Raw genomic sequence first — 22,373 nt, forward strand, 5'->3', positions numbered from 1 at the left:
TTAGCAAATAGTTTCTGCTGAAAACACCCCTGAAAACAAACATTTTGGAAATGTTGAAGTGGTTGATTTTGGTGTTTTGTTTCAAATTGACATTTTTGAAACAATGGCATTTCAAACTGACATTTTCTAAATGAAATGTCATTTCAACCCAAACAAAAATGTTCTGTTTTTTGTTTCAGTAAGTAAAGAAAATACAAAATCTAGTTTCCATTCAAAACTAGATTTTATTTTTTTGATTCAGCCATCAAACAGAAAAATCAATTATTTGCTCCCTAATTAGGACTGCTTCAGCAATGGGGCTGAAATACCCACCGCATAGCAGCTTCACAGTCTGATGGAAAAGATTCTGGATGTTGGGTCCCTATATTTGTCCTGTTATACAAGAAGATAAGGGAAATAGTGTACATGTCCAGTTCACTTTCATGGCTTGTCATAGATTATTCTTGCTTTAAATGCTATTGCTAATACCTTTCTCTTCTTTAATTTCACCTTCCTTGTGCACTACGTACTGAATGATAATGAGATCAAGAGCAAAAGGGACAATGAGTGTGATCAGCATGTTCTGTCTTGAATTTCTAAATCTGTTTAAACCCAAAGAACAGAAAATGCAGTGTTTAAATAACACGTTCCAGTTGTGTTTAGGTATTGAACTCATTTGTGGGCTGTGTGGCATGTATTGCCTAGGTGTTGCACAGATCCCTGGGCAGCAGAGGATGAGTTTATCATATATGCTGCAGTTGAATTGTAAAGACAATTATCAAAATTCAGACTAAATTTCCTTGCTTTTTGTCATTTAAGTCAGGCCTCTCAAGTTACTTGTATTTTTAATTATAAATTAAAGGTACTGCTTTAGGTACTCTTGGGATAACATCCATTTTAAAAAAACAGTTAACTTACAGATTTATAGAATAACTAGGTTAGCACTGAAAGTCTAGTGGGTAAAATATACATTTTAAAAATGGGGGTAAGTACATATATATTCATATTTCCAGCAATTTGTTTAGCAGTCCTGTAGAGGGCACTGCCCCCTCACTGATTCTACATTTGATGCCAGTGGCAGCACTGGTATGTGCTGAGAATATGACAGCCCAGAATATTGTGCCCTCCTGGGCTTGTCTTGGTGCAATTGGAACATGAAAGGCCATTCAGTAAAGAATTATATACATGGACCTAGCTTTAGAATAAATAAGAGAGAAATTTGTAAAGTAACCCGTGTATAAAATGCTGGTAAAGGCAAGGAGGCAAGTAAAAAATGCTGTTCAAGTCAGTGCCAGAGTGACTAAGGTACTATTGAACCCCAAGGTTAAAGGCTCAGCAATCCAGTGTGTTTCATTTTAAAGGTTTATATGGGCCATATTATCAGTCCTGTCAGTAAAAGACCTGCTTCATGATTTTGGGCTATGGACCATGACTGGTGAATTTTTACAAACTGAAAATAAATGAGAAAAATACTGGATTCCGCCGGTCTTGGTGCTGCATCGGTATCTGTTAGCATGCACTGCTGAGAAGACACTAGTGTCTGTCCTCCGTATGAAATTTGGCAAGTTATAACAAGATATAGCACTCTTGGGTGCTTCTTAAAATGAACAGACCTTTCTTTTCTTTAACAAAACTGGAATTCAGACCAGATAAATCTGCACCTTAGATCCTCTGCAAGGCATCTTTCAAAAGACTGTCAGCCCTGAGTAGTCTGTTTCTTGGCTCCAAAGTGGTGGTGGTGGTGGTGGTGTACAGATAAAAGGGCTGTTTTTGCACTGTCCACTGAACATCTGCTTTCTGTGAGAGAAGCAGCTTCACTGATTCTAGCCTTCAGGGCTCCAGGGATCTTTGCAATCCAAGCATATCAGTGGTTCATTTAGGAAAAATGTTCTCAAGGTTTTCAGTCTCTAAGGAAATATTTTAAATAGGCAGCTTATTCTCAATAGATTTCCTCCTGGCGTTAAGCCACTTATTTTCTTTTAATATTTTGTTGAACATTAGATTGTATTCCTTGGAGCACAGAAAGTTTCTTTTCAATCTCTGAGACGTTAGCAGCAAAAGACTCAAATTGCAGCCAGTTGCTGTAATGTTATACTACAGTCTGTTTAGTCTAAATGTTAATAGTTTCATTGTGAGCAGCATAATTTATGGATTCACATATTGACCTGGAAAGGGGATACACCCCAGAAAATGATGCTGATTAATACACCTCTACCTCGATATAACGCTGTCCTCGGTAGCCAAAAAATCTTACCGCGTTATAGGTGAAACCGCTTTATATCGAACTTGCTTTGATCCACCGGAGTGCGCAGCCCCACCCCCCCGGAGCGCTGCTTTACCGCATTATATCCGAATTCGTGTTCTATCGGGGTAGAGGTGTAAAAGACAGTTGTTCTGTGTTGGAAGCTGTATAAATTAGGTAAGTATGAGCACAAATGAATCTAACCAGCTTTAAAAATAAAGCTTGGCCCTACAGCCTCATTTTGAAAATCAGACCCTGGTTATAAATTTTTGGATGCTATAATTAGTTAATATTTTCCAATTTTTTTATTTTAAATAATCTGTGAGTAAGCTTAGTGTCCATGGAAGTCAGTGGCTACAGTCAGACAAATTACAAGCTATTCCAAAGCACAGCTTTACCTGTACATCACAGTCCTGATATGTAGCATCCCTGCTACTCCAGTTCTGAGACTGCCGAAAATGGGGATTTGGATGAAAATACCAAATTAATTCAAATCTGAGACCCAAACCAGGATTTGAATATAGGGCTCTAGAGATAAAGGGAAAACTACTAATACACTGCACCGTCCAGCTCCCACTATTATTTTGTTTTTTAAATTAATACTTAAAATTCACACGTAAACAAAAGTAGCATGGTTTACTTTGCTGGAAGGTAGAAGGCAAAAGTGCTTTTCTCATTCACTGCTAGTACATACACCTCTACCTCGATATAACGCTGTCCTCGGGAGCCAAAAAATCTTACTGCGTTATAGGTGAAACTGTGTTATATCAAACTTGGTTTGATCTGCCGGAGTGTGCAGCACCCCGCCCCCCCCTCCCCCCCCCCGAGCGCTGTTTTACTGCGTTATATCCGAATTAGTGTTATATTGGGTCGTGTTATATCGGGGTAGAGGTGTATATACATGGTAAACAAGTCACAGTAAGAAACCCACTTATACGCTCCCCACTGCTCATAGAGAAAAAGATATGCACATATCCCCAGTACACCTGCAGAATTCTCTTAATCTGAGACTGGATCCATATGCCTTGAGCCTTGTGTCTTCAGTGTGACACATCGGGGAAGCAGGTTGATCTTTTCACGTCATAACTATTGGCACTGTCCTGCACATGCATCAAGGCTATAAATTCAACATGCACTACTTTTAGTCATCTGCTCCTTTGCTCCCAATGCATCTCTAAAATGCTGTGTGCCCCAGGGCTCAATGAACAACTGCTCCCCTGGCTAGGCTTAAGAATCTGCCTTTTTTGTCTTTATTGAATTTAGGGTAATTTTTTTTTAGTCTAGGTCAGAAAGGAACTGACTGTTAGATGCACTAGTGTGATATTACTGCCTTTAAGGCATGTACATTATAGCCTTGCTCCAAGACTAAAATCCTTGTCTAATAGAGCTATGAATCCACTCTCCCAATACCTTGTATCGTCTGTAGATTAGATAGACAATATTACCTTCAGAAAACGCTACTTACAGGTAATAGATTCTCCTGTGTCTCATTTCCATTTCTTAATGATCTTCCAGCACCAAAGTTCCTTTACAAAAATCTCTTAATCAAATTACTGAGAGATGTTGCTGTAGAATAAGACTCTATTGATACCACAGTACAGGCTAATTCTGCTGAAATGCCCTAAACATTTGGTGTATATGGTGCAAAAGCAGCATTACTGGGTACTTATAATCTGCCCAATGTTCTCTCTCTCTTCCCTGGCCCTGAAAACCATTCTAATCAGGAACATAAATAAACTTTGAGCGTTTGTGCATTGAAACCATTGTTGAACTTGGATGTATATGAACAAAAACGTGGGCCAAGGCCTCTCCTGGAGTTCTACTCTGAGGCACTGTTCACAGAATAGTGGAATGACTTCACTGCAGCTTAGTTTCAGGGGAGCCAAGTTTTTGGTGGAAAACTCCTTCCCTGCTTTCCAGTTGCTGTGTGAGGGTTTCTTGCAGGGACTTGCCAGAATATTGCTCCTTAATGTAATCAGATTAATCATTTTAAAATTAGTATTGTCGTCATTGGAACCTTTTTAGATGCCTCTAGACAAAAGATTAAATTCTGACGTCTGTTGCCGGAGGGGAGCTGAGCTGTGGTGTGGGAGCATTCTGCCTGCGTGCCTCGGTCACTCCTGCTGTTGAATTCTAACAGGCACAATGCAAGGGGTTCCTGGCCTTGCTCCCAGGTTGGCTGGCCAGCCCTCTTGGAGGTTTGGAGTGCTACTGGATAACACTAGACAGTCGGTTTACTCGTGGAGTGTTAGTAGCAGCATTCTGACTGGGTTCTGGGGAGGGGAGGGTAGGAAATGGGGAAAGAAAACATTCTTGGCACCCTCCTCCTTCCCCATGGTACATCAGTGAAGGACAAAGCAGTATTTAGCCTACAGTGTAATAGTAAATCTTTTTATTGTTATGCCAGACAGGGTCTGCCCTGCTTAGCAAGAGGTTTTTTTTTCATGAATGCAGAAAAAGATCATAAAATAGTAGGAAATAAAAATAATCATTAAATGGAAAAATATGACAGGCACAATGGAAATATGGCTTGGGGAGGAGGAAAGGTGTTTGCAGAAAGGGGCTAAATTAGCATTTTTGTACAGTTCAGAAGGATGTGCAGCAGTGAGGGAATGTAAAAATTCAGATTTCAGTGTACTATGTATGAGTTATTTCTGTTTTTTTTGTGTTAACTCCCTTTTGATCTTACTGGATAAATCTAATCCAATGTTTGTTACTTTGTATTACAGGCATTTTTTATTTTTCTTTTAAGACATGTCACTGACTTATTTATGCATGTTTCATACCACATTATTTTTGTGCTACATTTTCACATCGTTCCATACTTTGTATAGTTTCTTGAAAGAACAGAGGAAACCATGACGCAAGCCGGAGATTTTGACAATAAGAATGCAGAGAGCTGTCAGCGTTCTGAGAGGACCAGTGAGGTAGGATTGTGTCAATATCATTGTATAATATTTTTACCAGAGAGTTACATGTTCTGGGTGCACAATTACAGCTATTTAACTATATATATTCCAGCTGGGTTTCTTTTTGCTGTATGTTTAAAGTATACAAGTCTAGCCTCTGCAATTCCCTGTAAGCAGGTAGAGTCCCCTCCATGCTCTGAACAGCAGATACTCTCACTGGATATAATGCAAACACCTTTTTCTGTTTGAATTTTTTTCTTAGCTTAAATAACTATAAATCATAAACGTCAGCGTAAGTTTTCTCCTCAAGTTTGTCTGTTCTTAGGTTTTTCCCTGCAGGATCTCCTCTGTCCCAGTCCCTAGTTCCCTTTGATCCAGAGAGATACTCAGCCTCTCTTAAGGGGCCTGATCCCAAGTCCCTTAAAGTAAGTGGGAGTCTTTTGATTGTCTTTAGTGGCCTGTGTAATCATGCCCGGAGCTTGGCTGGAATTAATAAGATCCACCTGCTATTATGACTGAGCAAAAATTACTGTGCATCTTTGTATAGGTTTCAAACGCCTGATGTCAGGGTGACTCAACAGAAAACCTCCATTCCTGTGCAGAGTCCTAGAATCTGCCATCCTTTTTTACTGGCATTCAAAAGAGATATAGTTTATTGTGAAAAACACATAACTAAGATAAATACCATGTTTTCCGTTCAGTTCAAAATGGTAATATTTTTAAAAAATGACAGTGTGATGTGCCTCACAATGTATAACTTTTACATATCCTTACTTATCTAGGCATGTCCTCAGTTGCCTTTGGATCATCATCTTGATCTGGATATGCAGGTAAATGATACAATATAAATAGCCTCTCGTTGTGTGTGGAGAAGCTTGTACTAAGTATGTACTTCAATCGCTCATTGCTAATGGCTCCAAAGTCAACAGGGTTCATCATGAATGGGCCCAATCTAAATCGTATTGAAATAATTGAAAAGACTCCCATTGATGTAAATGAGAGTTGCATCATGCCCCATGTGTGTGCATCCTGAGTGCGGATCTGTGGAGGTTACTAATTCAGAGAAAAATAGCTCTGCTTCATGAAATAGTCTTTGCAGATCTTAAATGTGCCATGCTTTGTAAGCTGTGGAACCATTTAAAACACTAAAAAGTTAGTTTTTTTGAGCCTGCATCTGGATGTTCCAAACCACAGTTATGAAATGGCCTTTCATAACTGTCATCCTCTGAGTAGTTACAGAACCAGCTCTGATCCTTAGTCATTCCCTGTTTGCTGAGTTCTTTAACCAGATGGCCTCTGCAGATTCGCACTGGCCCTCTGTATTTCCCACTTCTTCACAATCTTATACTTAGATTTCATCAAGATGGAGAGGTATTGAAGGAACTTGATCGGAGAAGTCTTTTATTACTGCAGTTTGGAATGTTTGGGTTGCTGACTGATGTACCCTATAGTGGGTTCTACTGCTTTTGGTAGTTCTGTGGCTTCTGAGATAGGTTGTACAGCTGATTCATGCTATGGCAATATGTATGGAGAATTTTAGAGTCAACTAACCCAATTTTACACACACAAGAATGGTAATTCTAAACACTTCAGACCACATTCTGCCCTTGGGCATTCATACTAACTGGGTCAGCACACGGGCATCAGAGGGCAGAATTTTATATTTAAAGACACGTGATTCAAATGTGAACTAATCATGGAATGAATTACAATGTGGGGGCCACATACCAACAGCTTCATTAGCCAGGAGAGCATTCATAGATAAACACCATCAGGGAAATCTACTTACTGCTAAACAACTGATCTCTATGAATTAACCATATCAAATTGATGTTCATTAGTTCCTGTATTAATAAACAGTAAGTTGAATGTCTGTGACTGCTTTATAATGTAGATTAAGACCATCAAAGATTACAAACCATGATTATGAAAAGATTGCAGCCCTGAACATAATAGAACTGCATACCTGCCTAATAAGAAAACATTTGCAATTTTTTCCCCCAACAGATAGCTCCTTCAGACTATTCAGATGGTTCCTGCAAAGATAGACATTATAGGAATCCAAATAAGCCTCGGTTTGAACATGATATAGCTGGCAAACACTTTGGCAGAATAGAGATGAGTGAACATGAAGTAGAAGAGATGAGCCTGCTCACATCTCTTTTAAATGAAAATGGAACATCTGTACTTGAATCTAGGTAAGCCTGAGGGATAGACACTACTTTTGACAGTATTTCTATTTGAGGAGAGAATAAAGTAATTTTGCTAAAGTGAATTTAGATAATGGCACTAATTTACCTGAGAGATTGGCAAGGCTCCTTCAGAGCCATTTCAGTCTATCATACAATTAAGTAATTACGAAACATACTATCAGTAGGAAGACATCCTTATGAAAAATCCGTTACAAGAAAAGTTTCTCTAAAGGTATTGCTTCATAGATCCTTACTATGGGAACTGATCTTTTTCAGGATGTGGGACTGGTAGTGTTAAAGGGCTAAAATAATAATACGTTGTGCTTGCTTTTTTTTTTTTTTTTTTTTAATCCAAGTATCTCGAAGCACTCTACACACAGTGAATTAAATGGAAAAAAACCCCAAACACTGCACTGGTGTACGAAAGTTGTATGTGTGAAACTGGGGAGAAGTGACTTGCCCAAGATTATTCAAGAATGAGAGAGCAGCCTATATAACCCCATAGTTCTGATTCTCAGTCCCCTGCTTTTAAATATGCCACTAGTCAACACTGCATCCTTCAATAGGAATTTTTTTAACCCCTGTGACCTTAGGTTGGAAGTTGAGGCTAGAGTATGGTGGGAAATAAAATAATGCCTTTAACCGCAGGTACCTTTCACTGTAGCTGACGGATCGGTGAGCTTGTTTTGCTTGCTTGTGAGAATGCTTGTTTTTACTGACATCACTGAAAAGGAAGTTTACAGCTTTGACTGTTTTACCGCAGCATCAGTCCTTTAGCTTTTTCAACAACACATTAAATCTCTTTTAAAAAAAACCACCAAAAGCGCGAGTTTTAGAAGAGGGTATTTTTAAATTGATTTTTTTTCAAATATATGTAATTTAATGTTAAATAAGAGCAGATGGCCCTCCAATGGTTCTCTGGCTGCATTCACTCTCAGAGCTGAGGTGAACTTCAAATCATTCAGTCTGTCCTTGTGCAGTTCACTTCAAATAGAGACCCTCAAGTGAGTTACAGCTTTGAATTCATTCCACAGTCTTATAATGTTGTGTATAGGACTCTCCATGCTATCCTTTTACTGTAGTTGGTCACACAGGAAGATCTACGGACAAAAGACTGCTGGAAATAATTACCTGTTCCTCAGCATGCACCCCAAAAGAGCAGTGAAGATATAATGTTAATAATAATATTCACTTCATCTAAAGATTTCAAAGCATTTTACCAATACAACTGATTGATAAAGGTTCACAGCATTCTTGTGAAGTAGGTAAGGATTATCCCCACTTTACAGATGGAGAAACTGTGGCACAAAGAGGTGAAAATGACTCATTCACAGTGAGTAGCTGAGTTGGAACTAAGGCCATGTCTGCACTAGGAACACTTTATGGGACAAAGCACTCCTACTGCTGTTGGAACTACACTGGCAAAGCTGTGCTTTGTACAGGTATAGAAAAAAACCAGCCCCCACAAGTGAAACACGCTATATCACAATGACTTATTTCAGAGGTCATCAACATCATTCCTTTAGCAAACCAGGAAAGGTTTGTGGAGAGTGATGTGAAATACCTTCCTCATGCAATGTTCTTAGTGGTCCCACCTCCAGGAGTTCAAAGCCCAAACTCTGATCCATCATGTGGCAAGGCATTAAACTGCCTATAGGCAGCTACACAAGCCCAACATCTGTCTTCTGCATTTGAAATCAGTTCTACAGTTGGGTCTACTCAACCAGTCCTATGTTTCTACATTACTATTCAAGCCAGCCAAGAAATGTAAATGATTTTAGTCATCAAGAAAATACTGAGTGGCAGATGAGACAATATTACTGTCTTAAAAGATGAATATATAATGTTGTTTTATTTCTTAACCTTACTTAAAAGTCTGGTAATGAGCAATTCTTTCACAATCATCTTTAGCACTCTTGTGTATAATCTTTTCTGTGTCCTAGTATAAATTACCAGATTGACTATGATGAGGCTGTGCTGTTGGGTAACTTAATTCTCATTAATGATATTAGATGCCAGAAAAAAAGACATAAAAAGCGTAGTTAGCATCCTCCATTTCAAATGCCAGCTGTATAAATGCAGTTGTTTTTAAATGCCTGTTTATATGTTTAGCGGCACAAACAGTTCTTGATTGGACACATTAAATCAGCTGTAGAATTTGAGGGTTGTTTATAATCTAATGTCCCTTGTTTAGGTTCTCTTTCATCTTAAAATATAGCTTTCCAAACTGTGGTCCACTTGTTATCTGTGGAACATTTGCTGATTGTCTGTGGAGAGCAAGACTGTCACATTCTACTGGCTGCTTCTGCATTTTACTAAAAGACAGCTGACTATATATGAAGGCCCAGATTTTTCAAAAGAACTCAGCACTCGGCAGCTCCCTTGTTTCCAATAGGCACTTCATTAAGATGCCTATAAGGGAGGGTAAGATCTTGAAAATCTGGCCCTACATACTCTTCTGATTTTATTTTATGTAAGCAATTGCTGTGGTTTCCACAGGTTTGTTATATGATCACAAATGGGCGGAGGGGATGTGATCTACATGATCACAAATGGGAGAGAGAAGTGTCCACAAGACAATCTCTCTATGAAAAAGTTTGAGAAGCTCGGCTCTAAATCTACCGGAGGAGTCTACAGTATATCATGGCTCTACAAAAGTGTTCCTTAGGAGGTGTTCTTGTTTCCTTAAACAAAAAAGCAAAACGTGTTTTTTTTTTTTTTTTTTTTTTTCCCCTCTCCCTGCATAAAGCAGACAAGAACAAATGAAAATCGTAATTGCACTGTTAGATCATCTGAGCACAACTGAGCAAGAATGTTCAAGTGAAGATATAGAGAATAAGGATGAAAAAGATCTTAGGCAAATGATTATTCAACTAAGAGCTGAACTGAGACATTCCAAGCAGGTCAATAAAATCTTAAAGCAGCAAGTAGAATTGAAACCAACTTTTGATGGAAAAGAGAGGCTTTATCCAGATACAGCTCCACAGGTTAATAAGGATATTGAATTGTTAAAAGTGGAATTGAAAGATACAGCTACACAAACAATGACTATAGAGGGTAATGTCATGAGACTCAAACATGAAGGCAAAAGAGGAGAGACAGAAGAAAAAACAAAATACTCAAGATTAAATACAGAACTTCAACAAGAAAATGCGTATGAGAAGGGTGAGCAGCATGAGAGACTTTCTGTTACAAGTAGAACAAATAAAGTAAGTTTATTTGAGATTTCCTTTTTAACAGTTCAGGGCAGACGTAGAGATGAGAAGTGTATTTCATTTCTGAAGTTAATCTTGTTTTTCGTGTAATTTTAAAAATAAGTAAAAGGGATTTGTGCCAAATATATTTAAGATAATTGTACTTACTGTAGTGCCTTTCATCCTATACTTCAGTGTGCTTTAGAAATATTAATTAAGTAAGCCTCAAATCTCGCAGGACTTGATACCAGTAAATATCGTATCAATTTTACAGGTGAATAAATTATGGCATATGGGTCTTGATTTTCTACTGCCTTTTTACTTGGTATAGTTGTTCATGAGAATGTAAAGTGTTTGTGAAAGTATACCATTCTGACTTGGTACTGTTTTAAGTCTAAGCAGAGAATTAGGCCTGGAGAATTGAAGAGACTTGCCTAATATCTCACAACAAGCAGTCCTGAGTCCCAGTCCTCTGGTTTAAATGAACTTTTTACATTGCCTCTTATTCTTAGACAAGTACAGTCACATTTTCAAAACTGGCCTCTAAAACCGAGTTCTCTAATTTTCGAGTGCAGAGTACGTTTGCATGTGTAAGTCAGGTGTTGGACACCTAACTGCCTGACCTGCACATGCATAACAGCTTATGGCTACAAAAATTGTGCATACATTGGTGTGAAAAATTGTGTCTACAAAAATGTATATATGTATAGTTGCATCAGAAACTTTAGAAGCTGTGTTGAGGCCACTTTGAAGATTTAGCCCCCATGCAACAGACGAGCACAGCTTTTGGTATTGTGGGCTGCTGATAGAGAGTTTGTAATCTCTTCTGCATAGGGAGTAGCCCGTGTGTTTGTATTGATTAAGAGGTTTCTGTGGGATAGCAATAGCAGCAGCTCATTAATTTTTTCTGGATCAAGCCCTAACATGGAACTGAAAAAAGTTCAGGGTTATTAACACATTTTAATAAAAAAAACGAGGAAGCTATCAGCATTGGATTTATTTTGCAGCCTCCAAGTGATATTGTGTTCATATGTACCAAAGGAATTGAGTATATCATTAGGAAAATGGAACTTTCTTTTTATTATTTTAAATTGTGTAAAGACTATAATTGGTAGGAAATGAATGTGGAAAAATATTGCAGAATACAAAATAAAAAAAGAAATTACAGCACTCGTGATGCTGGTGGAGCAACTACATCACAAAAGGAGTAAATCAGATGTATTTGAAAATATTATTATTGATTTTTATTATTATTGCACACAATTCTGTAGCATTCATCAGCATAGTGTGTGAGTTCTCAATTCTGAGATCTCACTGTTTCGTTTCTCCAATTTGGACAACTAGGACACATTTAGGGGAAGTCCTCAAAAGGTGCCAGGATGAAAATGTGACAATAGATTATTATTTATTACGAGACTTAAAAAAAAAAATAAATAAAAAATCCAATAACGCTACCATACCAGTGTTGGGGTAAAGAGAGGAAGAAATGAAGAAAATACCTTCTGGACTTTGTAGAGAAGGGGTGGACAAAATTTTTGGCCCGAGGGCCACATCTGGGTATGGAAATTGTATGGTGGGCCCTGAACGCTTACGAAATTGGGATTGGGGTGCAGGAGGTGTGAGGGCTCTGGTTGGGGGTGTGGGCTCTGGGGCGGGACCAGAAAGGAGGAGTTCAGGGTGCGGTAGGGAGCTCTGGGCTGGGGCAGGTGGTTGGGGTGCAGGAGAGGGATCAGGGCTGGGGCAGGAGGTTGGGGCATGGGAGAGGGTCAGGAGTGCAGGCTCCAGGCAGCGCTTACCATAAGCAGATCTTGGAAGCATGGGAGGGCCCCGCTCCAAGTCCTATGTGGAGGTGCTATCTGCAGGCGCCGCCCCTGGAGTTCCCATTAGCCCCAGTTCCCGGCCAATGGGAGCTGTGGGGGTGGTGCTTGGGGTGGGGGCAGTGCGCTGTGCCCCCGGCAACCCCTAAACATAGCAGCTGGTGGAGGGGGGACATGCTGCTGCTTCCGGGAGCTTTGGTACGCATGCGTGGAGTGGTCGTTGACCCTGCTCCCCGGCTGGAGTGCGGGAGCAGAGCAAGCCCCAGACCCCGCTCCCCAGCAGGAGCTTGAGGGCCGGATTAAACAGGCTGGAGGGCCGGATATGGCCCCTGGGCCATAGTTTACCCACCACTGTTGTAGAGGGTTGAGGGGATTCTCTGTGGAAAGAAACAATGAGTTAGGGGAAAGGCACAGAGGTCCAAAAGGAACTAGTGGTTAGAGAGGACAAATGAGATGAGTATATATTCCTCAAAGGCGCACACAGTCTAGACTTAACAGATATACTTTTAGATTAAAGGCCTTTACCAGTAGACAGTCAATCTGCCGTCTTGGTTCCATGCCCTAGAAGACACATGGCATGGGGCTTTGGATTAATAAACAGCATTTACCTTTAGAAAATTCTAAGGGCCTGGGCCAGGAGGATATCTCATTTCCCTGTGAATGCTCAAATTCTTTGCAAGGATATCGCTGTCTTGTTTCCAAAATTACATAATATAGCACTTAATTGGTATGCACAAAGTTTTACTAGTTTTTTTTTTTTTCCTGGTGATCTTGTTTATTTTCCCTTACCAAGTATCTCATACCCATTACCAAATCCCATGTTTTATTGCATCTATCTTTCAGAGTGATTTCATTTATCCATTCAAGAAATCCCGTTTACCCATTCCATTAAAATCATCTAGATCATTAGGAAACATTCCCTTAACCTCCTGTACACAGAAGCCAGACATGCATCTGCAGCACAGGCTCATGGCACTTGATGAAGGTCTGAAGGAATGTGAAATACAAAACAAACAACTTCACAAAGAGTTATCTTTGAGCGGATCTGTAATTGAAAATCTGCAAGAGAAGCCCGAACAAGAAAGAGTATTGGTGAGAGGTAAATAAACATTTGCATTTAAAGAGCAGATAAAATAACATCTAGTACTGCTTGAAATATTTTCTTCTTTTCTTATAGTGGAAAGAAAAAATAGATCACTTTTACATATATACAATACTGCTTAATCTTACAATTTGCTTGGGGACAAATATATATCCTAAAAATACTTAGTGTTGGTTTTTTTTAGTTAGATTTGTCTTTGCAGCCAAAACATACTGGAACTTGGTATGCAATGAAAGTGCATGGTATACATGGCATAAAATACATAATAAATGATAGTCTCATAGCACATTTATATAAATATGGGTTACCCTAAATATTCATTTACAGGTTTCCAAACCTAATAGAAAACATGGAGAGATGAAAGTATAGATGCACTGTATTTGTTCATGTTTCAGAGGAAAAGCCATGTTAGTCTGTATCAGCAAAAACGAGGAGTCCTTGTGGCACCTTAGAGACTAACAAATTTATTTGGGCATAAGCTTTCGTGGACTAAAACCCACTTCATCAGATGCATGGAGTGGAAAATGCAGAGGCAGGTATAAATACACAGCACATGCAAAGATGGGAGTTGCCTTACCAAGTGGGGGAGGGGGAGGTCAGTGCTAACTAGCCAATTCAATTAAGGTGGAAGTGGGCTATTCTCAACAGTTGACAAGAAGGGAGGAAAATCACTTTTATAATGCTAATGAGTTCAATGTAATCAAGGTGGCCCATTTCAAACAGTTGACAAGAAGGTGTGAGTATCAGCAGGGGGAAAATTAGTAGTTGTAGGTTTTATTTCTTCATGTTGCATAAGTGAATGTACCTGATTTACCATTGATCAGTCAAGGTGTCAAATGTTTTTTTTTTTTTTTTCCAGTTTAGTGAGATTAATTTAAATCTAACCATAAACAAAATACCTATATCTGCAAAGTATTACAAATTATAAGAGAATTGACTATATATATATATTATATAAAGATGCAGTATGGTGAAAAAGTGTAAGATCAATAGCTGTAAGATCAATAACTTGCGATGGTGGAAAGGCATGGCTAGAGGGGAAGAGAGATGTTTTAAGGAAGTGAAATGAGAGAGAGTCAGAATTATAAAGTATGGTGTGTTCTACAAGGCAACAGCTGTGGAGTAGAAGGCTTTCTCCCCAACAGCAATGTTGTGGAAAAGGACAGTGATGACCCAAGTGCTTAAGTGAGTGTATAGGGGAGTAGAATTGGAACAAGGGACCCTGTCCCACTCCTATTAATACTAATACTTTGTTCTCATCGAGTGTTTTTCATCAGTAGATCTCAAATCACTTTACAAAGGAGGTAAGCATCATTATTTTACAGATGGGAAAACTGAGGCATAGATAGGGAAATGACTTGCCCAAGGTCACCCAGCAGGCCAGGAGCTGAGCCAGGACTAGAACCCAGGTCTCCTGATTCCCAATTCAGTGCTCTATCAACTAAGCCACAGTAATACCATGCACATAGTGCTTCCCTTTATTATTTATTTGTTTTTATTAAAAAGGATGGGAGTTTGGTCATTAACTTCAGTGGGAGCAGGATCTAGCCCATGGTCTGTGAAGTAGGCAGGAGTAAAGTTCCATGGAGAATTTTAAGAATGAAAGTACCGTAGCTTTATATTGGATTCTGAAATGAAAGGGTAGCCATTGCAAGGTTGCAGTCCTTTCGTCCCCTATACTCGATTATTTTTGCATGTATGCCAATATGGGTAGCAGCAGTCTGCCCCTTGCTGGAATCCCAAGACCTGGGGCTCACAGAGGTTGTAGAGAATGAAGTTAGAATTATTGCTTAAATTGGTGAAATTATTTATCTTCATTGTAAACATACATAAAAAATAAAACCCTAAAAATCAATTGAATATATAATAAGTGTACTGACTGCTTGCATGTGTTCATCATGTGATGCAGAATTTTGTGGTAAGATCTTCATCTGGGGTAGGAAGCCTTGGACATTCAAATTTATAGTAATTATCTTGATAGTTAATTTATGTATTTGAAAAATATGTGCTTAGACAATTTCACATGATCTGCATATTTGTGTTTTTATGTTTACTACTGCAGTTCTTTATATGACTTCACCATTCTGAATTGTTGCTGCATCACTTGTTTTACTATCCTACTTTATTTTCTTCTTCTTTTTTAAAGTCACTTAGCTAAGTTTTTTTTTCCTTATATTTCTCTAGCTGAATCATTGGTCAGAATGGATTGCAAAGAGATCCAGGTGGATTCACAGGCTGTTGGATTTGATACTTATGAAAAGAATGAAAATAAGATGGTCATGGATCAGAGAACCAGTCAAGGTAGAGCATGGATACAAAGTGATAATGAGAAAGCAGCATTATGAAAGCTACTAATCTTAAAATATATTGTCATATTGTTTTCTGTAAATAATTATAGATAACTTACTCTACTGTAGATAATTGCCCTTTTTTACCATTACTTGTTGGTTTTAAATATTGTTTACTTAATTAGTACAGAATAATGGTCCCCAAGTTAGTGTCTTAAGGGTTATGTTTTTAGAAGGGTCACATGAATTTATGAGCACAATTTCCAATAAAAAATAATGAGTTGTGTACCTAACTCCCAAACACTGTACTGCAAACCTCCTCAGTTCCTCTGATCCATTCGGTGAATTAAATATGTTCATTACTGTGCACTTGCCACACTGTTATGAAATGCAAGGAGGAAGCAATAGAACGATAGCATTCAGCTTATCTGAATTATTTGAAGGCATTTGGCTTAGTTGAAACCTAACTGAATCATTGAATGAAAATGTAAATGGGGTTAATTCCATGTACTATGTGCTTCTACATAATCCATTTGTCTTTTTGAGAGGGCTTGAATGACCTCTTTATCTAGTTGCATACAGAGTGCTGAATAGGAGACTAATTCTGGAATCCTTACTCACGTGTGTAGTCCCCCTGAAGCCAGTCAGTAAGGGATTGCAGAATATACATTTATTACCTGTGTGTGGTACATTAAAGTGTGCTAGCAGTTTCTGCTTTAAAGAGCAACTAATGCCTTATGAAAAACCATAACAAGCATTCTAATTAAAAACAATACTGCTTCCAATTTTTCTGGTTTTCACCCCCTCATATTCTTTAGTTCTATACATACACACACACACACATATATATATATATATACAGACAGACACCTATCTCATAGAACTTGAAGGGACCCTGAAAAGTCATCGAGTCCAGCCCCCTGCCTTCACTAGCAGGACCAACTACCAATTTGTCCCCAGATCCCTAAGTGGCCCCCTCAAGGATTGAACTCACAACCCTGGGTTTAGCAGACCAATGCTCAAACCACTGAATGTGAGCTGAGGGGTGAAAACATTATCTACTATTTGTTCTTATCAGTTTAATATCTGATATGTCCTTTATTTGAGCTTAAGAATTCATCTGGTTTCACTGTTTGTTCCTCACCTGAATTCACAACCTTCTGGGACATCTTAATCATTACAGCAACCAACTGCAAAGTCACAGAGGATTGTCTTTCTGGTGAAGAATAAGTAGGAGTAGCTAGTGAACTCTTAAGAAATGTATCTTATTCTTCTACTCAGGATCTCCCCATTAATCCTGGTGCAATGACGTTTTCTCAAGCATATTGCTGTCTTGTGACTCAATAGCATTTAGAATGTTGAACAACGTAAGTGAGCAGATGCAGCAATCGCAGAGCATTATCCTGCCCTTCAGTGCACATGGGATAGATAGCGCAATGTAATCACCTAATTCCTTGCCCAACCTTGGATTCTGCTTGCAGAGTTATTTTTATTTGCTTGTGCTCATTCTTAGCTCCGGCATCCATATTCATTCCACTCCATTCTTTTTAGGAGTCCATTGAGTGAGACTTTGGATTGATTTACGGCTCAATCCTGTGAGATGCTGAGCATCTGCAGTGCCCATTGAAGCCAGTGGTAGTTGATGGTGTTAAACACATTGCAGGATTAACAAATTAGAATGAAAGATCCTTTCTGAATGTATCCACTGGTGAGCGATGGGATTTTACAGTGCTGTTCCTCCTGTCAGTATTGCCTATTTCCAGTCCCTGTGGAGGAGGCTGTTGAACCTCCTTGTTCTCACCTCAAGAAAGTAGACAAACTCTATGATAGCCTTAAGCCGGTACAAACAATTGACAGGCTGCCTCACACTAAATGGAATTACTATAGGCAGGGGCGGCTCTATGTATTTTGTCGCCCCAAGCACAGCAATCAGGCGGCTTTCGGCGGCACGCCTGCGGGAGATCCGCCGGTCCCGCGCCTTTGGCGTACCTGCCGCTGAAGCTGCGGGACCGGCGGACCTCCCGCAGGCATGCCGCTGAAAGCCGCCTGACTGCCGCCCTCACAGCGACCGGCAGACTGCCCACCGTGGCTTGCCGCCTCAGGCACGCACTTGGTGCGCTGGTGCCTGGAGCCGCCCCTCACTATAGGGTCTTCACAGTACGTTGTCTGTAGTTGGCTTGTACAGCCAAAGGACCAGATACACACTATCTAAGGAAAACAGAACTGATCTGTCAACGGAACTGATCTGTCACCAGTCCTTCAGAATCCTTCATTATTTTATCAGCAATTTCCAGGCTTAGGTTTATCTTCATTTCCATTTGACAGTTTGCCACTGAGATCATAGGATTTATGCTTTGGGTGCCCTGCTTCTAGAACAATTTGGCTTTACCAGTATGTTACGCTTGTCCAGAATATACATGTAAGGGGCCCTAGTCTTGCTTCAGGATGCTCCAGAAAGAGGGAAGTAAACAATCTCAAAATATTGGTGATCTTTTGCAGAGCTAGCCTGATAGTAGGACTCTGTTTCCTGGTAATGGGAAAATTCCAGTCCCCTAGCTACTTATATGTACTCTCCCTACCCCAATAAATGTAGAATATATGATGTATAGAAGTATAAAATTTGTACTGGCATGAATCTCTGGTGATGGCATTACCCATGAGTGGATTAGCTAAATGTGAATTGTTTAGGGCATCCCAAATGAGTACCAATAAAATCTTTAACCCTGCGTAGTATTATGGATTTTATTTAGGCCACATTTTAAAAAGAACTTATTAGAACTTCTTTTTCCAACTTACGATATTTATTAGTAATCTTTTAAAATCCTCCGACTTTAAACTCCACTTGGCTGTGTATGGATATTGGAGCTGAAGAGAAAATAAAATTAATTTTTAAGAAGTTTTTTAAAGTATTTTGGTCCGTTTGTAAATCAGTGTTATAATGCCTTGTGTTTGAGGGACTCACCTTGGTGTGCTGAAAGATATTGGACTTAGCAATAGTCACTTGTCTAGAACGGAATATAACAAGTGTAATTTTAAATCCCTACCTGGGGAGAGAGCTGGTTTTATGTATTGGAAATTGGTATTTGGAAGCTGATGAGAGGTTTGGAATGTTAGAAATGTAAGATGGATTAGTGGGCACAGATAATGAGGTCAAAGATACAAACTAAGTGCAGTTTATTTTATTCCCTTGTTGTGAAAGTGAAGAGATTTGTTCAAGTGCTGTTATGAGCCAAATGTCAAATAAATATTAATGCTCACATACAATCCTTTTATTTTCAGAAACAGAAACTCCTCATAACATTAGCGATATGAACATTCTACATTCATTGAAAGAGCTAAATAAAGAGTTTTATTCCATGGATAACCAGGACTTTGACTCAGCTACAACATATTCAGGTTCCAAGAGTCTGCTTTCTCTCAAACTGAGTGTAGCAAGTACAGATGCATTTGATGACTATGAAGTCATAGACGACCTGGAAGAATTGAGACAAAGAATTAAGGATATGAAGTCTGAGCTTGAAAAGTACAAAATGTTCATATTTCATTTGCAGCCTACTAATCCTTTTTTGTCCAGTGATATTTTTAATATAGCTTTGAATGATGCTGAATTGCCCATGGAAAGACATGTTATACAAATGCAAGATACTGATGGACAAGAGACCAAAACATTTTCTACGGTACATCAGCAAGTGGATTATGAAATCCACATTGAAAACTTGAATTCACAGTGTGCAGAAACACCTGATGAACAAACATCACAAAATCTTAAGCAGCTATTATTAGAAAATGAGGCTGAACTTGAAAGAGAGCAAATTGCAAATATGCACCTTCTCGATGAAGTATATCATCTGCAAAACAAACTTAGAGAAACATCACCATCCAAGTGAGTAATGTTAACACATTTTCAGCCCCTATGAGTAAGTGCAAACACCAGTACTGTAGGAGGTAATTCCAGGGATATTCATATTTACGTACCTCCACAGTGCAGTGTGGTGAAGGCTAAAATTCATTAACATTAATGTAGAGTGACAGAGATTTTTACTTAGAAGTTGCCTTATAAGAACAAAAATTATTTCTACTATTAAAGAACTGCTTCTAATCCTAGGGTGACCAGATGAGAGGAAGAAAATATCGGGACACGGGGGGGAGGAGGGGAAGGTCGGCTGGTGGAGAAAACAAAAAAAAGCCGAGTGCTGCCAGTGGAGCAAAAAAAAAAAATGCCGGCAGAGCGAAATATTGGGACAAACACGTAAATATCGGGACGTCTGGTCACCCTATCTAATACATCCATATCATACTCCCGTGATGGTTTTTATGCCACATGCCCTTCTTCCTCCAGAGGCCTATACAAATCTTCCCTGCAGGATGCTGTCTCCTATTTGATTTCTCGAGTGAGGTTCTCCCTTTTGCAGGTTTCTCTGTGGGAGGTGATGATTTAAGTCAGATTGACAGAGACCCTGGGGTTTTTTCTTCTTCCTCTGCAGCATGGGGCACTAGTTGCTTGCTGGTCTAAACTAGAGTAAATGGTGGATTCTCTGTAACTTAGTCTTTAAATCATGTGTACAGATGTGGTCGCCCCATCTCAAAAAATTATATATTGGAATTGGAAAAGGTTCAGAAAAGGGCAACAAAAATGATTAGGGGTATGGAACGGCTTTCATGTGAGGAGCAATTGATAAGACTGCGACTTTTCAGCTTGGAAAAGAAACGACTAATGGGGGATATGATTGAGGTCTGTAAAATGATGACTGGTGTGGAGAAAGTAAATAAGGATGTGTTATTTACTCCTCCTCATAACACAAGAAATAGGGGTCCCCAAATGAAATGAATAGGCAGCAGGTTTAAAACAAACAAAAGGAAGTATTTTTTCACACAACACACAGTCAACCTGTGGAACTCTTTGCCAGAGGATGTTGTGAAGGCCAAGACTATAACAGGGTTAAAAAAAGAACTAGGTAAATTCATGGAGGATAGGTCCATCAATGGCTATTAGCTAGGATGGGCAGGGATGGTGTCCCTAGCCTGTGTCTGCCAGAAGCTGGGAATGGGCAATGGGATGGATCACTTGATGATTATCTATTTTATTCTGTTCATTCCCTCTGGGGCACCTGGCATTGGCCACTGTTAGAGGACAGGATACTGGGCTAGATGGACCTTTGGTCTGACCCAGTATGGTCGATCTTATTTTCTTATGTTCTTATGATTTGAGGACTTCAGTAACTCAGCCAGAGGTTATGGGTCTATTAGAGGAGGGGGGCGTGAAATTCTGTGGCCTGCAGCGTGCAGGAGGTCAGACTAGATGATCACGATGGTCCCTTCTGACCTTAAAGTCTGTGAGTATAAGCCACAGTCAATGCTCCCAGAATTTTGCAGCACTCACATTCTAATTTTTGTGTCAAGAGTAAGGAAATTCTACATCAAATCTGAATTAGTCTGAAACACTTCTATGGGCAGTTGGCTGCCAAATTCCTGGGAACCTTCTATGTTGCACTTGTGTACAGTAGTGCCTTCCATTCAAGTATCTGAAAGCACTATACATGTGAAATTAATGAATGAAGCCTTAGAATAGAAATTCAAAAACCAGTGTATCCTCCCTGTAAGGCTTGGAAGTATCATCATTTTACATATGTAGAAACCGAGGCAAAGAAAGTTAAGTAGTTTATCCACAAAACAGACTGAAACTGGCCATCCTAGAATCTGGATCTCCTTATACCCAATCCTGTGGTTTGGCAACAAGACACTCTTTCCCCTAGGGAATACCTGATGGCAGCAGGCGGAGCACAGAAATGTCTCCAACCCTTTAGGTTTCTCCATAATTCATGATTGATGATGCTTGCAAACCCTTGATGTGGCACTTTAATGTTAGCTTAGAAAAATACACACCTGCTCCATAAAATATATGAACTTGCATCCTAGAAAATACACTTCACACATATGACATACATAGATCTAACTATGTAATCTAAGGGATGGGATGGGATGGGCTGCTATAAAGTTTTTATTGCCATGGATTTGGTATGACTGCATGACTCACAAGTGACCGAGCCACACATGAGTTATACATCCTCTCCCTATACAAGCAGAAATAAAAATGTTCTAGCAACCCACGTTGTCATAGTTTTTGTTTATGCCCCATATTTTGTTAGTTTTTTTCCTTTTTCAGTCCCTTCCTCCCCCAAGGTACATATTTCTGTAGAAAGAAGCATATCAGTGATAGGGACAATTGCAATATAAAGTGGACATCTATATCCACAAGTGCAGTATAAATTCAGTTATTTTGAGCTGAAATTTATATCCTACCTATTGAAGTACAAGAATTTAGGCAGTAAGTTGGTTGTCATGATCACATCTGTAGTAATAAACACAGGAGACAGTAACCTAGAATTTGTCATACTGGATGAAACCATTAGTCCACAAAGTCCAGAATCCTGCCTCTGGCAGACGACAGTATGCGATGTTTCAGAGGAAGGTGGACCCCATCTGACTGTCTTGGTCCTTCAGAGACAACCATTGTAGAGATGTATATTTTTAGCCTCTTTACTCATTTCATTATAGCTCCTTCAGGTGCCATCTGACTCGCCTGTTTGTCAGATTCTAAGAATCAGGTTAATACTGGGTGTTTGGGTGGCCTACAAGCGAATTCATCATTT

At 39.3% G+C, this 22,373-nt stretch overlaps 1 protein-coding gene across 4 annotated transcripts in view; it reads left to right on the forward strand.

The window, feature by feature from the left end:
* Positions 1–22,373, forward strand: part of CDK5RAP2 (CDK5 regulatory subunit associated protein 2) — a 101,598-nt gene that overhangs the window by 48,691 nt on the left and 30,534 nt on the right. For 3 of the 4 annotated variants that reach the window (XM_054007341.1, XM_054007344.1, XM_054007345.1), the window contains 7 exons: positions 5,056–5,148; positions 5,913–5,960; positions 7,138–7,328; positions 10,072–10,531; positions 13,177–13,432; positions 15,620–15,736; positions 19,003–19,606. In XM_054007341.1, the coding sequence (XP_053863316.1) occupies positions 5,056–5,148; positions 5,913–5,960; positions 7,138–7,328; positions 10,072–10,531; positions 13,177–13,432; positions 15,620–15,736; positions 19,003–19,606 (1,769 nt within the window). The remainder of the gene's footprint in view (positions 1–5,055; positions 5,149–5,912; positions 5,961–7,137; positions 7,329–10,071; positions 10,532–13,176; positions 13,433–15,619; positions 15,737–19,002; positions 19,607–22,373) is intronic. The other variant, XM_054007343.1, reaches the window with a different exon arrangement.

This window comes from Malaclemys terrapin, chromosome 17, assembly GCF_027887155.1.
Source record: "Malaclemys terrapin pileata isolate rMalTer1 chromosome 17, rMalTer1.hap1, whole genome shotgun sequence".
Lineage (NCBI taxonomy): Eukaryota > Metazoa > Chordata > Testudines > Emydidae > Malaclemys > Malaclemys terrapin.